Below are 16,049 nucleotides of genomic sequence, written 5' to 3'. Positions count from 1 at the left end.
TGAGATCATGACATGAGTCGGACACTTAACCGACTGAGCCACCCAGGCGCCCCAAGTCCTAACTTCTTAACATGGCCTAAAAGCTCCTGGTGGTAGCCCGTTTCTACCTCACAACCTTTTGCAGATGCGGTTTCCCTCAGCATGGACTGCATCTCCCTCCCTGCATATACCCCTTGGTTAATTCCTTCTCATCTATCAGGTATCAGCTTAAATGTCACACCTTTAAAATGGCTTTTCTGCAACCCACAACCCCCAAATCAAATTTGTCTCCACTGTCATTTTTCTCATCCTAGTACTTTTAGGTGGGCATTTATTGTTTTATATCTCTTCCCTATTAGACTGCAGGCTGTAAGCTTCCTGGGCACAGGGATATTCTCTCTTGCAATTACCTATGTATACTCAGTCCCTATCATTGTCCCTGGGACATATTAAGTGCTCAATAAATATTTCCTGAATGAGCACATAAATGCTATGTATGTAATAATCGCTCATTAAATTGTTTCATGATGAAAAGGTCTGATGATATAGCAAGGCATAAATATTGGATTTGATTTAAAGACCTTAAAGTATGGGATTTGAAATAACTATTAGTGGTGCTTAATATCCATGACATAAACATTCTCTTAGGGCTGCCCTTCAGGCGTCCGCTGCTTTCATCTATATCCCACTGCATCTGTGTATCATCTCAGAATCTAGAGACAGTCGAGACTCATTTTACTTCCTCTTCCCTCCACTCCTTTTGTCCTCCTTTGACAATGTAGTGGCTTTTAGCCTTTTCATGTTTGGGATTTACAGTAATTCCAGTACATTTGGTTATAAAGAGGCCCAGGAAAACTGAAGAGGTGAAACGTACACGGTGTATAACTGTTTTCACAGTCCTGTTCTTTGGTATATTTCCTTCATTTTTTTCTGCTTTAAGATAGATTAGGTTGCAGTGTTACCCTTTTTTTTTTTTTGCCAACCCCCCCACAAAAGAAACATTGCTATCTATCAGCTGTCTTATAAAAATAACTGTATCTATTTCATAGATCATCTACACACCTTTTTCTAAACACCCACATGTGTTTAAGTTGATTTATTCCATGATTCACATATTTGTGATCCTAGTTTACATTTTTCAAAGCTATTTAACTTATAAAGGCTTTAATATATTTAAGCCTTTGGCATTTTGTTGTTTTAATAGGTACAGTCTTATCCAATGCCCTTTGTAAAAGTCCTGTCTTCTTTGATTTCTACTCTTTACCAAATTAAAAAACTGTCACATTTTGCACAGTTTTATCTATAATCAAAATTCTGTACAGTAGATTCTAATAACATTGTCTCTAGTTATACCTCTAATTTACCTAATAGATACAGCTAATATTTCTAGTTGTGTGTACGTTGGTGAAAAGATCAAGGATTCAAAGAAAAGGAAAATTCCACTCACCCTCTTACAGGTCATTTGGACACAGAGGCAGAAATAAAATTCATCCTTAAGGTGTGATGCAGAATCCTCCTATCCTGTTTTCTCACATCAGAGCTGTTACACATATATGTATGTATAATGCCAAGGCAATATATATATATATATATGTATGTCGAATTTGGATTAACATTGAAGAAGCACTGTTCTTACTCATGCCAGTTCTGCTCATTTGACATGAGCTCCTCAACTGTGTTTCTTTCCCCATCATAGGCAGAGCACAGGACTTCCTAGTTTCGTTTCTAAGGTGATTATGCTCAAAAATTTTGATGTTCTCAGTTTTAGTTCTGCATAAGATCTTTTTAATAAATCATGCCTGCTTTTTTTTTTCGGTTGTCACATGATCATTTATGAAAATATTTTCCTTTGTAGTTCTTAACTAGCTGGGCATTTCGCTACACCACTGTTGATGTCATCTATGATGTAATGAGGGCACCTGCGGCCATCAACATTGCAGCCCAGAGACTGGGCAGTCCCCAGGATCTCGTTAATGGTTCCAGAGAGTTCTGTAGCTAAAGATCGGTGCCACATCCGTCAGGCCGTATTGACAATCTCATCAAAAGTGATACCTACTCTGCTTTATATTGTTCTGCTTGTTTCTGTCTCTTGATTCCTTGAGGGCTTTAATAATCAGGGCAGAGGCAAAAGGTACCACTTCCATCTGAGCCCCTCTGTCCTGAACGGTCGGTTGGTCAGTTGCGCTATAATCCTCAGACCTTTGCAATCACTGGTTGCCTTGGCATTGTCATCACCAGGCTTTGTTGGAGACAGACCCAGAGGGCTGCCCTTGGGGGCCAGGGCAGACGGGGCACTGACTTCCCCAGCTATATACCTCAGGTATACAACTTTGCTGTCCTTGGGCTCGAGCTTAGGCAGCATGCTGGAGACAGCTGGTGTTGGATGAACCCGGATTCAAGATGACTGAAAAGAGTTGCACCTTGGCCTCCTGAGAGCCGACAGCCAAAAGCCCCTTCATTTCTTGATTAATGTGGTATGAAGTATTGAAATAGTTTAAATTATACAAGTGGGAAAACTATTTTAGAAGTTATTCGTTTTGTCCCCCCAAGTATTCTTTCTGCCCTATCAGTATCTTAGTAAACCATTTGAAAGTTTGTCCGTGACCTTTCCTTTTCTAATTTCATTGGCCAGATCTGCCCTGCCTGCCTGACATTTTGCTAACATGAACGCTGCCTTCTGTTTCTTCTCTTTCTCTTTTAAAATTTAGTCGCTGTCAGGGTTGAATCAAGTGGGCTGTGCTGCTACCCTGCCTTATTCTTCTGCCTTCATGCCTATTAAGGTATCTCTTGTTACTGTAATGCACCAGGAGCTTTGGGGAGGGGTTGTGCATGGGAGCTCTTAAATTTTCCAATAGATTGGTCCAATGGCAATGTAAAATCTAGGAGTGCGTGAAATATCTGTAAGCTTATAAAACTATTTGTGAGTTTAACATTAATTTTGCTTGAAATTTTTGAAAGATTTACTGTGCTGGAAACACAGAGCCTGCATTAATTCTTTATATGGAGATTCTGTTTGAAATATCATTCTGATATTCCTATCAGAGGTTATTTTTTTGTCATGAGTTACTTTGGCTGATAAATAATGTCAAATTAATTCTATTGTCTGATACGCATGCAAAATAATTTCAGTCCCAGTCTCCAAAAGTGTCACTGCTAAAACCCTCTCATAGTAGAGGTCAACAAGCTGTGGCCCCGAGGCCCCCTGGATTTGTAAATAGTTTTATTGGCAGCGCCACCCGCATTTGTTCCTGTCTGGTCTATGGCTGCTTTCAAGCTTACCAGCAGAGTTGGAATATGGCCTGCAAGCCTGAATAAAGAGCTTGTGGTATTTTATTTTTTGAAGGCCTGTAGGAATGGTAATTCCATATATATCATATGATATATAAGAAATTCTTAATAACCTTCACTGTTAGAAGGTTCTCCACTTGTCTAACTTAGATCTTCCCCCCTGTGGTATACACTTCTTTCTTCTTTTCTTTCCAGTGTGGAGATTTTCTAGTTATTTAGCAGTCTTTATGTAAGAGTCTTTATATTTGAAAACTATTACGATGCTGCCCTTGTCTTCTCACTGTATAAATTCTGGTCATTTTATGTGCCTTTCTCAGTCTCTTAATCCTTTTGAGCTTTCTCAAGTTCTCTGCCTTCCATTTTGGCTCCACAGTCCCCAACCAGAAACATACCCTTCACTCGAGCCCACCTGGCGCTGAGCAAGAAACAAGGCTTTTCACGTCTTCCTCTGAGCATTAGGTTGGCTTTTCTCATTTTGCTCAGTATCCATTGTAATTCTCAGATGTTTCTGTTATACTCCTAAATGATCATTAACTCCTACATCTTGTATCCTGTTTTTCTAAATACTTAATTTTGCTTTTTGAACATTTTTACTTCTCTGATTTACCAGAATACTTTCAAATTGTTGCATCATGTCCTTCTAAATGCTAGCCCCAACTTTATAACATCTGTAAACCTGATAAACCTTCTCTCTAGTCGTTATTGAAGATGCTACACATAGCTGGATGACTTCTGAAGAAACTTTATAATTCTCTTCTATGTTGACCCTTTGCTAGCCTTTCTCAGCTAGGTTCCTTATTTGAATGACAACACAGAAAATTGAGGGATTGTTCTCAAAATCCTCTCAAGGAAGGTGTTTAGTATAGGAGATGTATAGGAGAGAAGCTAATTCATTACACGCAATGGATACCTTAGGGCATTGGAGCTTATTCTCTCCCACAATCATAGTTGAAAAAGGCCAAATCTGAATGTGCCAACCATTGTGTGATTAAGTCTAACTTTCTATTTGTCCAGACCTGCTGCAGTGTAAATGATTAGTTTGAAAAGACTATATTTTTTGGTATCCCAGTTACTTTACAGCAGGTATATATTTATATATATTTAGGCAAGGGTTTATTTCTTTTATTGCTTAACCAGACAAGTAAAAGTCGAGTTCCTGTCAATTTCTGGTTTTTGTTCCAGTTCTCCAAGAGTTCTCAAATATAGTTCATGGCCTCTAAATGATTTGAACTAATTATCTTCATATCCTAGAATGCAAGTCACTTAGATTTCTAGATTCAATCAAAGTACATTTTAAAAATCATCATTCTAGGGCGCCTGGGTGACTCAGTCGTTAAGTGTCTGACTTCGGCTCAGATCATGATCCCAGGGTCCTGGGATCTAATCCCACATCAATCTCCATGCTCGGTGGGGAGCCTGCTTCTCCCTCTGCCAGCCACTCCCCCTGCTTGTGCTCTTTCTGTCTCTCTCTCAAATAAATAAATAAAATCTTTTAAAAAAATCATTCTGCTAGTTAAAAAATGTATCTTTATATCATGAAGTTATATTTAATTTATTAAGTCTAGATGAGAAGGCCTGGAAAATTGTTACTCTAGCTTTTCTTGATTTTACTCCCCTGCCAAGTCTTCAGTATTGTTAGCCCATCCAACCAACACTTCTTTTTAAGTTAGGTTATTACATTTCTCTTTTTTATTAAACTCTATACATGTTGAGCTAGCTCTTCCTTCTTTTTATAGTTCCCTTTGGTCAATGAAGTAAAAACATCTTGGACTCAAATGCTAGACTGAAAATACAGCTATCCATCATCTTTAAACACCTTATTTCCTAATTGAAATGAAGAGACCTTCATCATTTTTTTCTTAATACATTAAATTTTACTCTAGGGGGAGAAAAATAACTCAGAAACTATACCAGAAAATGAAATTATAAAATGAAATTTACTCTCCCCTATACATTTTCTAGTAAAATTTTCTGCCCTAGGATGATCATTCTTCATAGTCCTAGGAAAGACCTATTAGACTATCTTTAGGGAATGCATTTTACATAAACCTCGTATCCTGTAGAAGTAAATGAAAAGTTTGGCCTTAAAACAATGTACAAAATTAATCATTACACCAAATTCTCATTTCTAGACTTAATTTTGAAGGAGAGTTTCATGATTTTTTTTACTTTTATCTCAGGTAATCATAAATGTGGAAAGTACCCTTTCTTGAATAATAATTATTGATACATCTCTGTTTCTCCACAGAATGATGACAGATCTAATGCCATAGCAAGTTCACCTACAACGGAAACAGGTAATAGACACAAAGGTATAATTAACCACATCAAGAATAATTTTTACCAGGACTTTCTTGATAATTACCTCTAGGCTAGCTGTGGTTTCCTTTTCTGAGAGGAGAAACCAGACCCCAAATTGAGTATTTCCTGCACATTTTCCATTTTTTAATTCAACTGGTTGTTCGACTACTCAGCCATTTGATATGAGCCTATGAGCATGAGCTAGCAGGGCTATACGTTCCCAACAAGAGAATCTATTCAGTATAGTAACATTTGTTCTGCCTTTATTGATACAGCAAAAATAACATGACAGTTAAAAATACATACAAGCAGCCTTCCTGATTTCAAGGTTAGTTTTCTGTACCCAATTTTGTATTAATAAACAAAATTATCATCTTATTTCATTACCAGGTTTAATTTGATCTTTGTACCATTTATTGAACTTTTGTGACACGTGTGTCTGTTGTTATATTTAATTTTTTTTTCCATCTCCTTTAATCTTATTTTGCTTTTCCATGCTGATGTAGTTCATCATTGCCCTGCATATTCTTTTCCTGCTGCTATTCAGAGAAACCAGGTCCAGCGCCCTGAAAGCTTCCTTTTCCGAGCAGCTGTCGGGGCAGAAGCAAATAAAGGTAGGTCACAGTGACTAAAAAGTGGGGGGGTACTCTGTATAACAACATTAACTATTATATGCTTTTTAACTTCAGCCCTGAGATGTCACTTTGGCAAAAGCTTTAAACTCTGCATTCGTCTGTGGTCTCACTAACATTAAAGCAGGAGAATCTTGTTTGAATTTCTTAGTACCACCCAAAGGAGGTTATAGGTCTGAACAAATAAAGTACTCTTTCAGGGCTTTAGGGAATGTTTCTCTTCTCTGTATTGAGCTCTTTTTCAGATTTTTCTTTTGATAAAAGCTGTTTTATGTGTTCTTAAATGAATCAGTAATTTTTTTTTTTAAGATTTTATTTATTTTTTGAGAGAGATAGAGAGATCACAAGCAGGAGGAGGGGCTGAGAGAGAGAGAGGGAGAGGGAGGAGCAGACTCCCTGCTCAGCAGGGAGACTGACACAGGACTTGATCCCAGGACCCTGAGATCAAGACCTGAGCCGAAGGCAGATGCTTAACTGACTGAGCCACTAAGGTGCCCAAGTAATTCTTTTTTTAAAAAATGTACTCAGTCTAATGTTTCTTAGTTAGTATGACATACATCTGCCTGGCCTCCAAAGAAGTTACCTGGAAGTAGAAACAGACATTTCAAGTCAAAAATAACTACTTTTAGTGTAACTGATAGATGCCCTCACAGTGAGATTTAAAATCAAACCAGAGTTGCACTGCATGTGGGATTGTAAATTAGTATGGAAAACTGTTTACATTATCTAATAATGTTGACATTTGTATCCCATGACCAGCAGTTTTACTTTCTAAAATACGTAAACACATATACCAGAAGATATGTACAAAAATATTTATAGCAACGTTATTCATAATAGCCCCAGAGTGTCCATTAATGATGCAGTGGATAAATAATTGTGGCGTATCTGTATAATGGGATACCATATAAGCAGTAAAAGTGAACAAATAAATATATATAACAATATGGATAAATCTCATAAACAGTGTCAATCAGACAAAACCAAGGACAGAAACATACATACATACAGTACAGCTTCACTTATTGAAAGTTCAAAACTAGACAAAACTAATCTATGGTATTACAAGTCAAGTACATAGTTAAAACCTGTGTCGTTAGGGGCACCTGGGTGGCTCAGTCGTTAAGCGTCTGCCTTCGGCTCAGGTCATGATCCCAGGATCCCGGGATCAAGCCCCGCATCGGGCTCCCTGCTCGGTGGGAGGCCTGCTTCTCCCTCTCCCACTCCCCCTGCTTGTGTTCCTGCTCTCGTTATCTCTCTCTCTGTCAAATAAATAAATAAAATCTTAAAAAAAAAAAAACTGTGTCGTTAGAAGTAACCTTTAGGTACTGTACTGATGGGCAGGGAGCATGAGAGGGACTTGTGGGTGTTGGTAATGTTGCATTTATTGACCTGATTGTGTCCACTTTGTGATAATAATTTATTGAGCTGCTTGCTTACGATTTGTGTAATTTCTGTATGTCTGTTATTTTTCAATAAAAACATTTTTAATCAAACAAAACTAGTTGAACTAAATGGGTAATGGACATTTGGTCATTTTTAACACCATTCTCCCTATTAGTGCGTATATTTGAAACTTTTCATAATAAAAACTGTTTTTTAAGAGTCAGTCCAGAAGTGGGAAGTGCTGTACTTGTGAGGAACCTGTGACCAGGTGCATCTAAGTATTTTTCGAGTGCTAGCAATTGCCTGTCAGTCTTACATATTCATGTTTTTTTAGGTCATGCTTCACCACTTCTTTCATCTTCTGCATCTACCACTGATTCTGCAGATCCCAAAATGAGACCGAATTCAAGACCAAGAGAAGAAGAGCTGGAATTAATAGATCAACTACGGAAAGTGTGTACATTATCTTTGAATTACACTTTTGCAGTATTATTGCTGGAGCCCATAACCCTGCAGTCACTTGTTCATTTGGCTTAACAGTTTTCAACAGAATCAACAAGTGCCCATTGTGTGATAAACATAAAAGAGATTTTGCTATTAAGGACATTCTTTTCAGCTTTTACTAGGAAAACGAAATGGGTTATTCTATAAAGCTCAATTCCTAGCCCTCATTTAAAAATTTTTCTGCCTCATGTAAGGAAATCTTGTAAGAGTCATAATAACTTATATGTGTGGACACAAGTACATAGACCTATAACATCACATGTAGTGTTTATTTTATTTTGGAATTGAAAGAGAATCTAGTTCTTTTGTATTTTTAGTCAGAAAATTGTAAGTGAATTTCTCATGTATTTTGCACATACTGTGGCCTGGCTGCCATATGTATCTATCAGATCTCCTTAAGTTACTGGTTTGAGATAGAAGGATAAAATAGGGATTATGGTAGTTAAGTTTTTTGCTTTTTATCTGATTCCTAATTAAATATATTTCACTGTAACTCCATTATGACCTCCGTGTCAGCCTCTCTTCAAGTTAACATGTTACACGTTTTCCTGGTTTTTTAGCATATCGAGCACCGACTGAAAGTATCACTGCCTTGTGATCTTGGAGCAGCTCTAACCGATGGTGTTGTCCTTTGCCATTTGGCCAATCACGTGCGGCCTCGATCTGTCCCCAGCATCCACGTGCCCTCACCAGCTGTAGTAAGTATATCATGCTAAAAAAAAAAAAAGCTGGCTTTTCATCAGACAGTTATTATGTACAGTGGCAGGCATTATGCAGAATACTCGGGATACAAATATGAAGAGTCCAGTCCCTGTCTTCCCAGGTCTCAATTCTACTAGAGAAAAAGTCAGCATGGAAACAATAATTAAAGAGCTATGTAAGAGGTTGCTGTAGGAATACAAAAAAGGGACCACTTAACTCTGCCTGGAGAGTTCAGGCAAGCCTGCCCAGAGGAGGTAGAATTTGAACTAGTTCTTAAAGTATGAGTAGGAATTTGCCAGCATAGGGGCGCCTCACTGGCTCAGTCAGTAGAGCATGCAACTCTTGATCTCGGGGTCGTGAGTTTGAGCCCCATGTTGGGCATAATGGTATTGAGAAAATTGGACCGCAACATGCAGAAGAATGAAATTGGACCACTTTCTTACAGCATACATAAAAATAAAATCAAAATGGATGAAAGATCTAAATGTGAGATGGGAATCCATCAAAATCCTAGAGGAGGGCACCTGGGTGGCTCAGTCGGTTAAGCGACTGCCTTCGGCTCAGGTCATGATCCTGGAGTCCCTGGATCGAGTCCTGCATCGGGCTCCCTGCTCGGCAGGGAGCCTGCTTCTGCCTCTGACCCTCCCCCCTCTCATGTGCTCTCTCTCTCTCATTCTCTCTGTCTCAAATAAATAAATTAAAAAAAAATCTTAGAAAAAAAAAATTTTTTTTAAATCCTAGAGGAGAACACAGGCAGCAACCTCTTCGACCTCAGCTGCAGCAACTTCTTGCTAGACACGTCTCCAGAGGCAAGGGAAACAAAGGCAAAAATGAACTATTGGTACTTCATCAAGATAGAGATTACTTTTTTTTTTTTAAGATTTTATTTATTTATTTGACAGAGAGCACAAGCAAGGGGAATGGCAGGCAGAGGGGGAGAGAGAGAGAAGCAGGCTTCCCGCTGAGCAGGGAGCCCGATGCAGATGCGGGGCTCGATCCCAGGACCCCGGGATCATGACCTGAGCTGAAGGCAGATGCTTAACGACTGAGCCATCCAGGTGCCCTGAGATTACTTTTAAAAAAACAAATAAATAAAATGACTCAGAAGATTATTTAAAAAAAAAAAAGGAATTTGCCAGCATAACAGAAAGGGGGTAAAGGCATCCTGGGCATAATATGCCTAGGTTCAAAAGATAGCAACAATCGTGGCATATTCAAGGAATTCTTAAGTTGTTTAGAATAGATGGTGCACAATATGTGGTTACAGATGGTGGGAGGTATAGCTAAAGAGGTAAGCCCAGGGCCACGTAATAAGGGCGTTATGTACCATGTCAGGGAGTTAGAAGTTTATCTTAGTGTAGACAAAAGAATTTGAGGAAGAACATGTGATTATAATTGCAGTTTAGAATGATGAATCTATTCTGGGAGTGGAATTGACATGATCTAGTGACAAACTTTGGGTGGAAGATGAGGGAGAATATGCATTCAGGATGACTGGCAGGTTTTCTTTAGACTGCTGGTTAGATCTAGAAGTCAGTATCAGGATGATAACCCACAAAAGAAGGAGCAAGTTTGGGGTTGACACACTCTCCTTTTTTTTCCCCCTTCAAATTTTCATTACAAGAATTTTAAACCTTCAGAAAAGTTGAAAGAATAATACGAGGAACACTCTTAAAGCATCTACCTAGATCTGACACTTATTTCATTTTGCAGTCTTGCTGTGTGTGTGTGTGTGTGTGTGTTTCAGTTGCACTATTTAAAAGTTGCGGATGGGGACACCTGGGTGGCTCAGTAGGTTAAGCATCTGCCTTCCACTCAGGTCATGATCCCAGGGTCCTGGGATCGAGCCCCATGTCGGGCTCCCTGCTCAGCGGGGAGCCTGCTTCTCCCTCTGTCTGCCGTTCTCCCTGCTTGTGCTCTCTCGCTCTCTCTCTGACAAATAAATAAAATCTTTTTTTAAAAAAAGTAAAAGTTGCAGATAATATAAAACTTTATCTTCTGCAAATTTCAGAGAACTGTTGTAAGCCACCTTGCTCTTTTCTGTAGCCTATAGGCAGTGACTGACTGACATGGGAGCTGAGCCCTCCTGCCTTGAGGTGGGAGTGAGGTGTTGATTAACACTACGATGCTTCCTGTGGGATCAGGCTGAAAGAGAAGGGAATCTAGTGAGTCACTAGCAGCCAGTGGGAGTGGGGGTAGAAGGTAAGGATGGATCCACAGACTAGATAAAGTGTTACTGGGTAAAGCACCAACAGCATCCCTCAGCTATATTCACATTTCCCCAGTTGTTCTAAGAATATCTTTCATAGCTGTGCTCCCTCCTTTCCCTACACCCAGCATACACACACACACACAATATAATCAAGCTTACACACACACACACACATACCCAGAATATAATCAAGCTCACCAAGGATGCTATTCATTTGTAACATGCTTAAAACATTGTCTAACCTCCCAAGGATGCTATTCATTTGTAACATGCTTAAAACATTGTCTAAACTCTCAAAAGGTTTGACCTCATCTCATTTTCTGGTCATTTGTTATTATTTAGCAGGCACTTCCTGTTACAAATTCTTTACTCAAATTGCAGTTGTATCTAGGCCTATAGATGCCCACTTCTGGACATTCAGCTTGCTGCCTGTCTAATACGAATCATTTATCCCTCCCAAGGACCTTGTATTCTTCTAATTATAAAAGCTGCTTTGTTACCAGAGTCCCAACGGGGATGATGTGGCCATATCCCCTCAGGCACACCCACAAATAGAGGGTTGCATTTGCTTCTGAGGAAAATTGGTAGCCACTTTTTATTTAGTGACCCCTGACAACAGGCCTTCAGTTTCGCGTAGAAGAGGCAGAGAGGAACAGTAGCCCTACCAAAGTCAGCTGGGCTCCCAGAGACTGGAAAGACTTGGTCCTGGTCCTAAAGGTGGTGATTAAGAGAATAGGAATTGATGTACTATTTGGCAACACCAGTAAGGAAAGGGTTTATTCATACTTTGCATTCTTCCCCGTTTCTGTCAACTGAGTTCAGGGGGAAAAAATTGTTTTAATGATTTGAAAAAAGGACAAATCTGTCATTTTTCATTTCCAGAGGGAATACATGGGAAGTAGCAAACAGCTAATATACAAAGTGGAATTTGAGAGTGAGGGTGACTGAGGTTCTTTACATTGATGACCAGAAAACAGTGCCTTCCATGTAAGAATGTAAAATCCATATAGGAAAAATAAAACTATTTTACAAATACTTAACTGCCTAAAGAAATGAAACACGTGGATCTTCTTGTTAGTCAAAGAAATACGGGTATAACATGAGATGAGAGAATTTAAAACTTGCTAGTGAAGTCAACAACAAAACTTAACTCATCCAGTGCCAGGCATTCGGCCAGGACAAAAGGTATAAGATGAGTTACAAGTGGTCCAATCTCTCAAGAACATTAATTTCTCTTTTAAAAACTGAAAAACAGGGCGCCTGGGTGGCTCAGTTGGTTAAGCGACTGCCTTGGGCTCAGGTCATGATCCTGGAGTCCCTGGATCGAGTCCCGCATCGGGCTCTCTGCTCAGCAGGGAGTCTGCTTCTCCCTCTGACCCTCCCCCCTCTCATGTGCTCTCTCTCTCTATCTCATTCTCTCTCAAATAAATAAATAAAATCTTTGAAAAAAAAAAACAACCAAAAAACAAGTCTTTTTTTTTTTTTTTTAAGATTTTATTTATTTATTTGACAGAGAGAGACAGTGAGAGAGGGAACACAAGCAAGGGGAGAGAGGGAGAAGCAGGCTTCCTGCCAAGCAGGGAGCCTGGTGTGGGGCTTGATCCCGGGATCCTGGGATCATGACCTGAGCCGAAGGCAGACGCTTAATGACTGAGCCACACAGGTACCCCAGAAGAAGTCTTTCATGAAATATCTTTGACATTTAAAAGCAAGTGGGCCTATTAAGGGGCTCCTGGCTGGCTCAGTCAGTAGAGCGTGCAACTCTTGATCTCCGGATAATGAGTTCAAGCCCCACACTGGGTATTGAGATTACCTTTTTTTTTTTTAAAGATTTTTTATTTATTTATTTGACAGAGAGAGAGTTAGCGAGAGCAGGAACAGAAGCAGGGGGAGTGGGAGAGGGAGAAGCAGGCTCCCCGCCGAGCAGGGAGCCCGATGTGGGGCTCGATACCAGGACCCTGGGATCATGACCTGAGTCGAAGGCAGACGCTTAACGGCTGAGCCACCCAGGCACCCCTGAGATTACTTTAAAAACAACAACAACAACACTCAGGGAGGCCTATTAAATAAAACTGTTTAAGAGAGAATTTTTTTTATTAATAAATGACCTATAAAGTTAAGAGAAACAAATACTAACACTTCCCAAATTACAACATTTGGGGGTAGAAAACAAGTAGACTTTGAGTCAACCAGTTGAAAATTGTTCAGCATTTTAATTAAAAGCAAAAACAAACACAAAAAAACAGACCAAAAAACCCTACTTTGAAATTGTGATAGTGATTTTATAAATAAGTCAATATTGTGTTAATGGGGTTTCTGTTCTAGTACTCAATTTCAGTATAAATATTTACATCTACTTTTCCTTCCTATGGATTGCCTTCCTTTGTATTAGGCTATATTGCTTCCTTTATTTTGTTCTTCTGACCATACAGAGAGCTTTGTAACTTACTTTCTTAGTAGAAGTTTTTTTGTAAGGAGAATATAAAATTAAAGCCACATACAAATGAAAAACCATAGCAGTTTCTTTATGGCTGCATTAAAGCATGATTTATTGTAACTCTTCCTCATTATAAGGGGAGGTCTTATGTCCAAGTATTTCAAAAGAAACGCAGAAGGTCAGGTGTGTTTGCAAATAATAGGTTATAATTCATCTTTCTTTGTTATTTTGGGAGGGTCAGTGATGTTTGATAAACTGCTGTTTGGTTTAATAGTCACTGAATAAACCATATCACCAAGGTACATGACCTGAAAAACTTCTGAATCATTTCAAGTTTCAGAATAGTGGGAAATTGTTTATTTCTTCTTCCTTTTGGTATAGATTATGCTCTTGTTGAAATTACTTTGTTCTCCAAAACCTGCATAAGATTTCTTATTCAGATCAGGCTGTACATTAAAGAGTTCAAACAGGCTATACACAGCTCTCCAAAACCATATGTTGTGTCATCCAAACTTCTGGAAAAGCTTTTGGGGTTAGCAGGTTCTGTGAGACTTGACTTAAGGCAAAATCATGAGTTCTTCTGCACTCCAGAGTGATAAGGTATCTATAGCGTGGGTCCTTTGGACTAGCCATTCTGTTGTACACATTTGTAGCCTGGGATCAAGCATTCCTAGGGCTCTTTGGGCTCCATGAACTCCCTAATTTGCGTGCATGTGTATTCTTCTCCAGAATAGATTCACAAACTTTCACCAGACTGTAAGGCATTTGATCCCATTTATGAAATACTGTTCTGCATCCCTGGAATTTGGATAAATGCTAAAGGAAGAAATGACTGGGGAGAGAGCTGATTGTTCCTCCTTCCTCTTCATCTTCATCTGTCAGAACCCTGCTGTCTACAGGGGAAATCTCAAAGGACATTTTCTCTTTGGCTGCCCCCCCCCCAAATCCCCACCCCCAGCAAACACAGAGACATCTTTTATGTCTTGGGGTGCTAGTAGCCTTCATGGAGGTGATGTTGAGTTGGTTTCCATGATCACTGTTCTGAGCCTTTTCTTTTTTTTCTGAGATGGGGGTGATTCCTGGACCAGTTTTAACTTAGCAACATGAATTCCATCCTTTTAGCCTTTCTTTTGCATAGAAACCAAGTTGTTGTTCTTCCTATGTAGTCAGACCTATTTCACTCTCCCCTCCCATGGATGTTGGCATCTGAATGGTGGAATTTCCGAAATTCAGGGGTTTTTCTTTTGTAGAATGAAATTCCCAGTCCCTTTCTTTTGCTGAAGTCCATGGTGCCCTTTTCACACACCCCCAGCCTTCCCTCCCAAACTCAGATCAACATACTAGTTTGCTTATTAGCTAAGGTCCCTTGGTAATAAACAGAAGCTAGTTACATGGTTTCTGGGTCCATTTTTACAGGCAGAAAGGGAAACTGGTATAGGGAGAGGGAATTTCTAGCCAATGAAAAATTCTCCTAAGTACAAAGCAGTTGTCTTATGTTTATTTGCCCAACTTCCCTTAAAATTAAGCCCTTGTCCTAATAGCTTTCAGCACAGTGACTTTTCCTTTGTGCCTCAGTTTACCTTACGTCTCCCTCTTCAGCCAGGAATTGAGAAGACCACAGCATCGCTGGTGCAGTGAACACCCTGCTCTTTCACATGTAAAAGGTTGGAAGAGAAGGAGCCCGGCTCCAGTGTGAGTTAGCCAGTGTGAACCCCCATGGTGGTTTTTCTCCTGTTAAGTAGATCATGAGTCTACCATTTATGTTTCACTCTCTTCTAAAAAAACAGAAAATAAAAAAACTTTCTTACTTCAATGATGAACAGCTTGGCAGAGGCAAGAATGGGCGCTCTCTTAGAAACCTAATTCCTGTCCTCTTTCTGGACCTTTTTGAGTTTTTCAATTTGAAATTTAAAACTTATTATTGGAGTGCCTGGCTGGCTCGGTCAGTGGAGCATGCAACTCTTGATCTCACTGTTGTGAGTTTAAGCCCCACACCGGGTGTAGAGATTACCTAAAAATAAAATCTTTAAAAAATTTTTTGTAACTTTATTTTCACTTAAACTTTTTTTTAAAGATTTGTTTATTTTAGAGAGAGAGGGCGTGCGAAAGCAGGGCAGGGAGGAGGGGCAAAGGGAGAGGGAGAGAGAATCTCAAGCAGACTGCCTTCTGGGTGCAGAGCCGATGCAGGGCTTGATATGACCCTGAGACCATAACCTGAGCCACAATCAGGAGTCGGACACTTAACCGCCTGAGCCACCCAGATGCCCCTTAAAAAAAATTTTTTTTATTATTATTATTTTCCTTTCATCCCACCTTTTTATTTTATTTTTTTAAAGATTTTTGTTTATTTATTATTTGACAGAGACACAGCGAGAGAGGGAACACAAGCAGGGGGAGTGGGAGAGGAAGAAGCAGGCATCCCGCTGAGCAGGGAGCCCAATGCGGGGCTCGAACCCAGGACCCTGGGATCATGACCCGAGCCGAAGGCAGCTGCTTAATGACTGAGCCACCCAGGCTCCCCCCACCTTTTTATTTTTTATAATAAACGCAGTCCTAGCCCCTGCTACCTTTCTCAGGCCGAGATTAGAGTTCCTCAAACACTATTATA

General features: G+C 39.6%; 1 protein-coding gene across 9 annotated transcripts in view; it reads left to right on the top strand.

The window, feature by feature from the left end:
- Nucleotides 1-16,049, top strand: part of LRCH3 (leucine rich repeats and calponin homology domain containing 3) — a 120,954-nt gene that overhangs the window by 94,403 nt on the left and 10,502 nt on the right. For 5 of the 9 annotated variants that reach the window (XM_045903041.3, XM_064574133.1, XM_045903043.3 and 2 more), the window contains exons 15-19: nt 2,688-2,759; nt 5,516-5,564; nt 6,075-6,182; nt 7,921-8,039; nt 8,651-8,788. In XM_045903041.3, coding sequence (XP_045758997.1) covers nt 2,688-2,759; nt 5,516-5,564; nt 6,075-6,182; nt 7,921-8,039; nt 8,651-8,788 — 486 coding nt within the window. Of the gene's footprint in view, nt 1-2,687; nt 3,727-5,515; nt 5,565-6,074; nt 6,183-7,920; nt 8,040-8,650; nt 8,789-16,049 lie in introns of those variants that run through there. The other 4 variants (XM_045903039.3, XM_045903037.3, XM_045903040.3 and 1 more) reach the window with 2 other exon arrangements.

The sequence above is a fragment of the Mirounga angustirostris genome, unplaced genomic scaffold (assembly GCF_029215605.1).
Source record: "Mirounga angustirostris isolate CCGP_5_RB_7025 unplaced genomic scaffold, mMirAng1.0.hap1 SCAF_1, whole genome shotgun sequence".
Classification (NCBI taxonomy): Eukaryota; Metazoa; Chordata; class Mammalia; order Carnivora; family Phocidae; genus Mirounga; species Mirounga angustirostris.
Note: the sequence above shows the minus strand (reverse complement) of the source record. Positions and strands in the feature narration are given on the sequence as shown.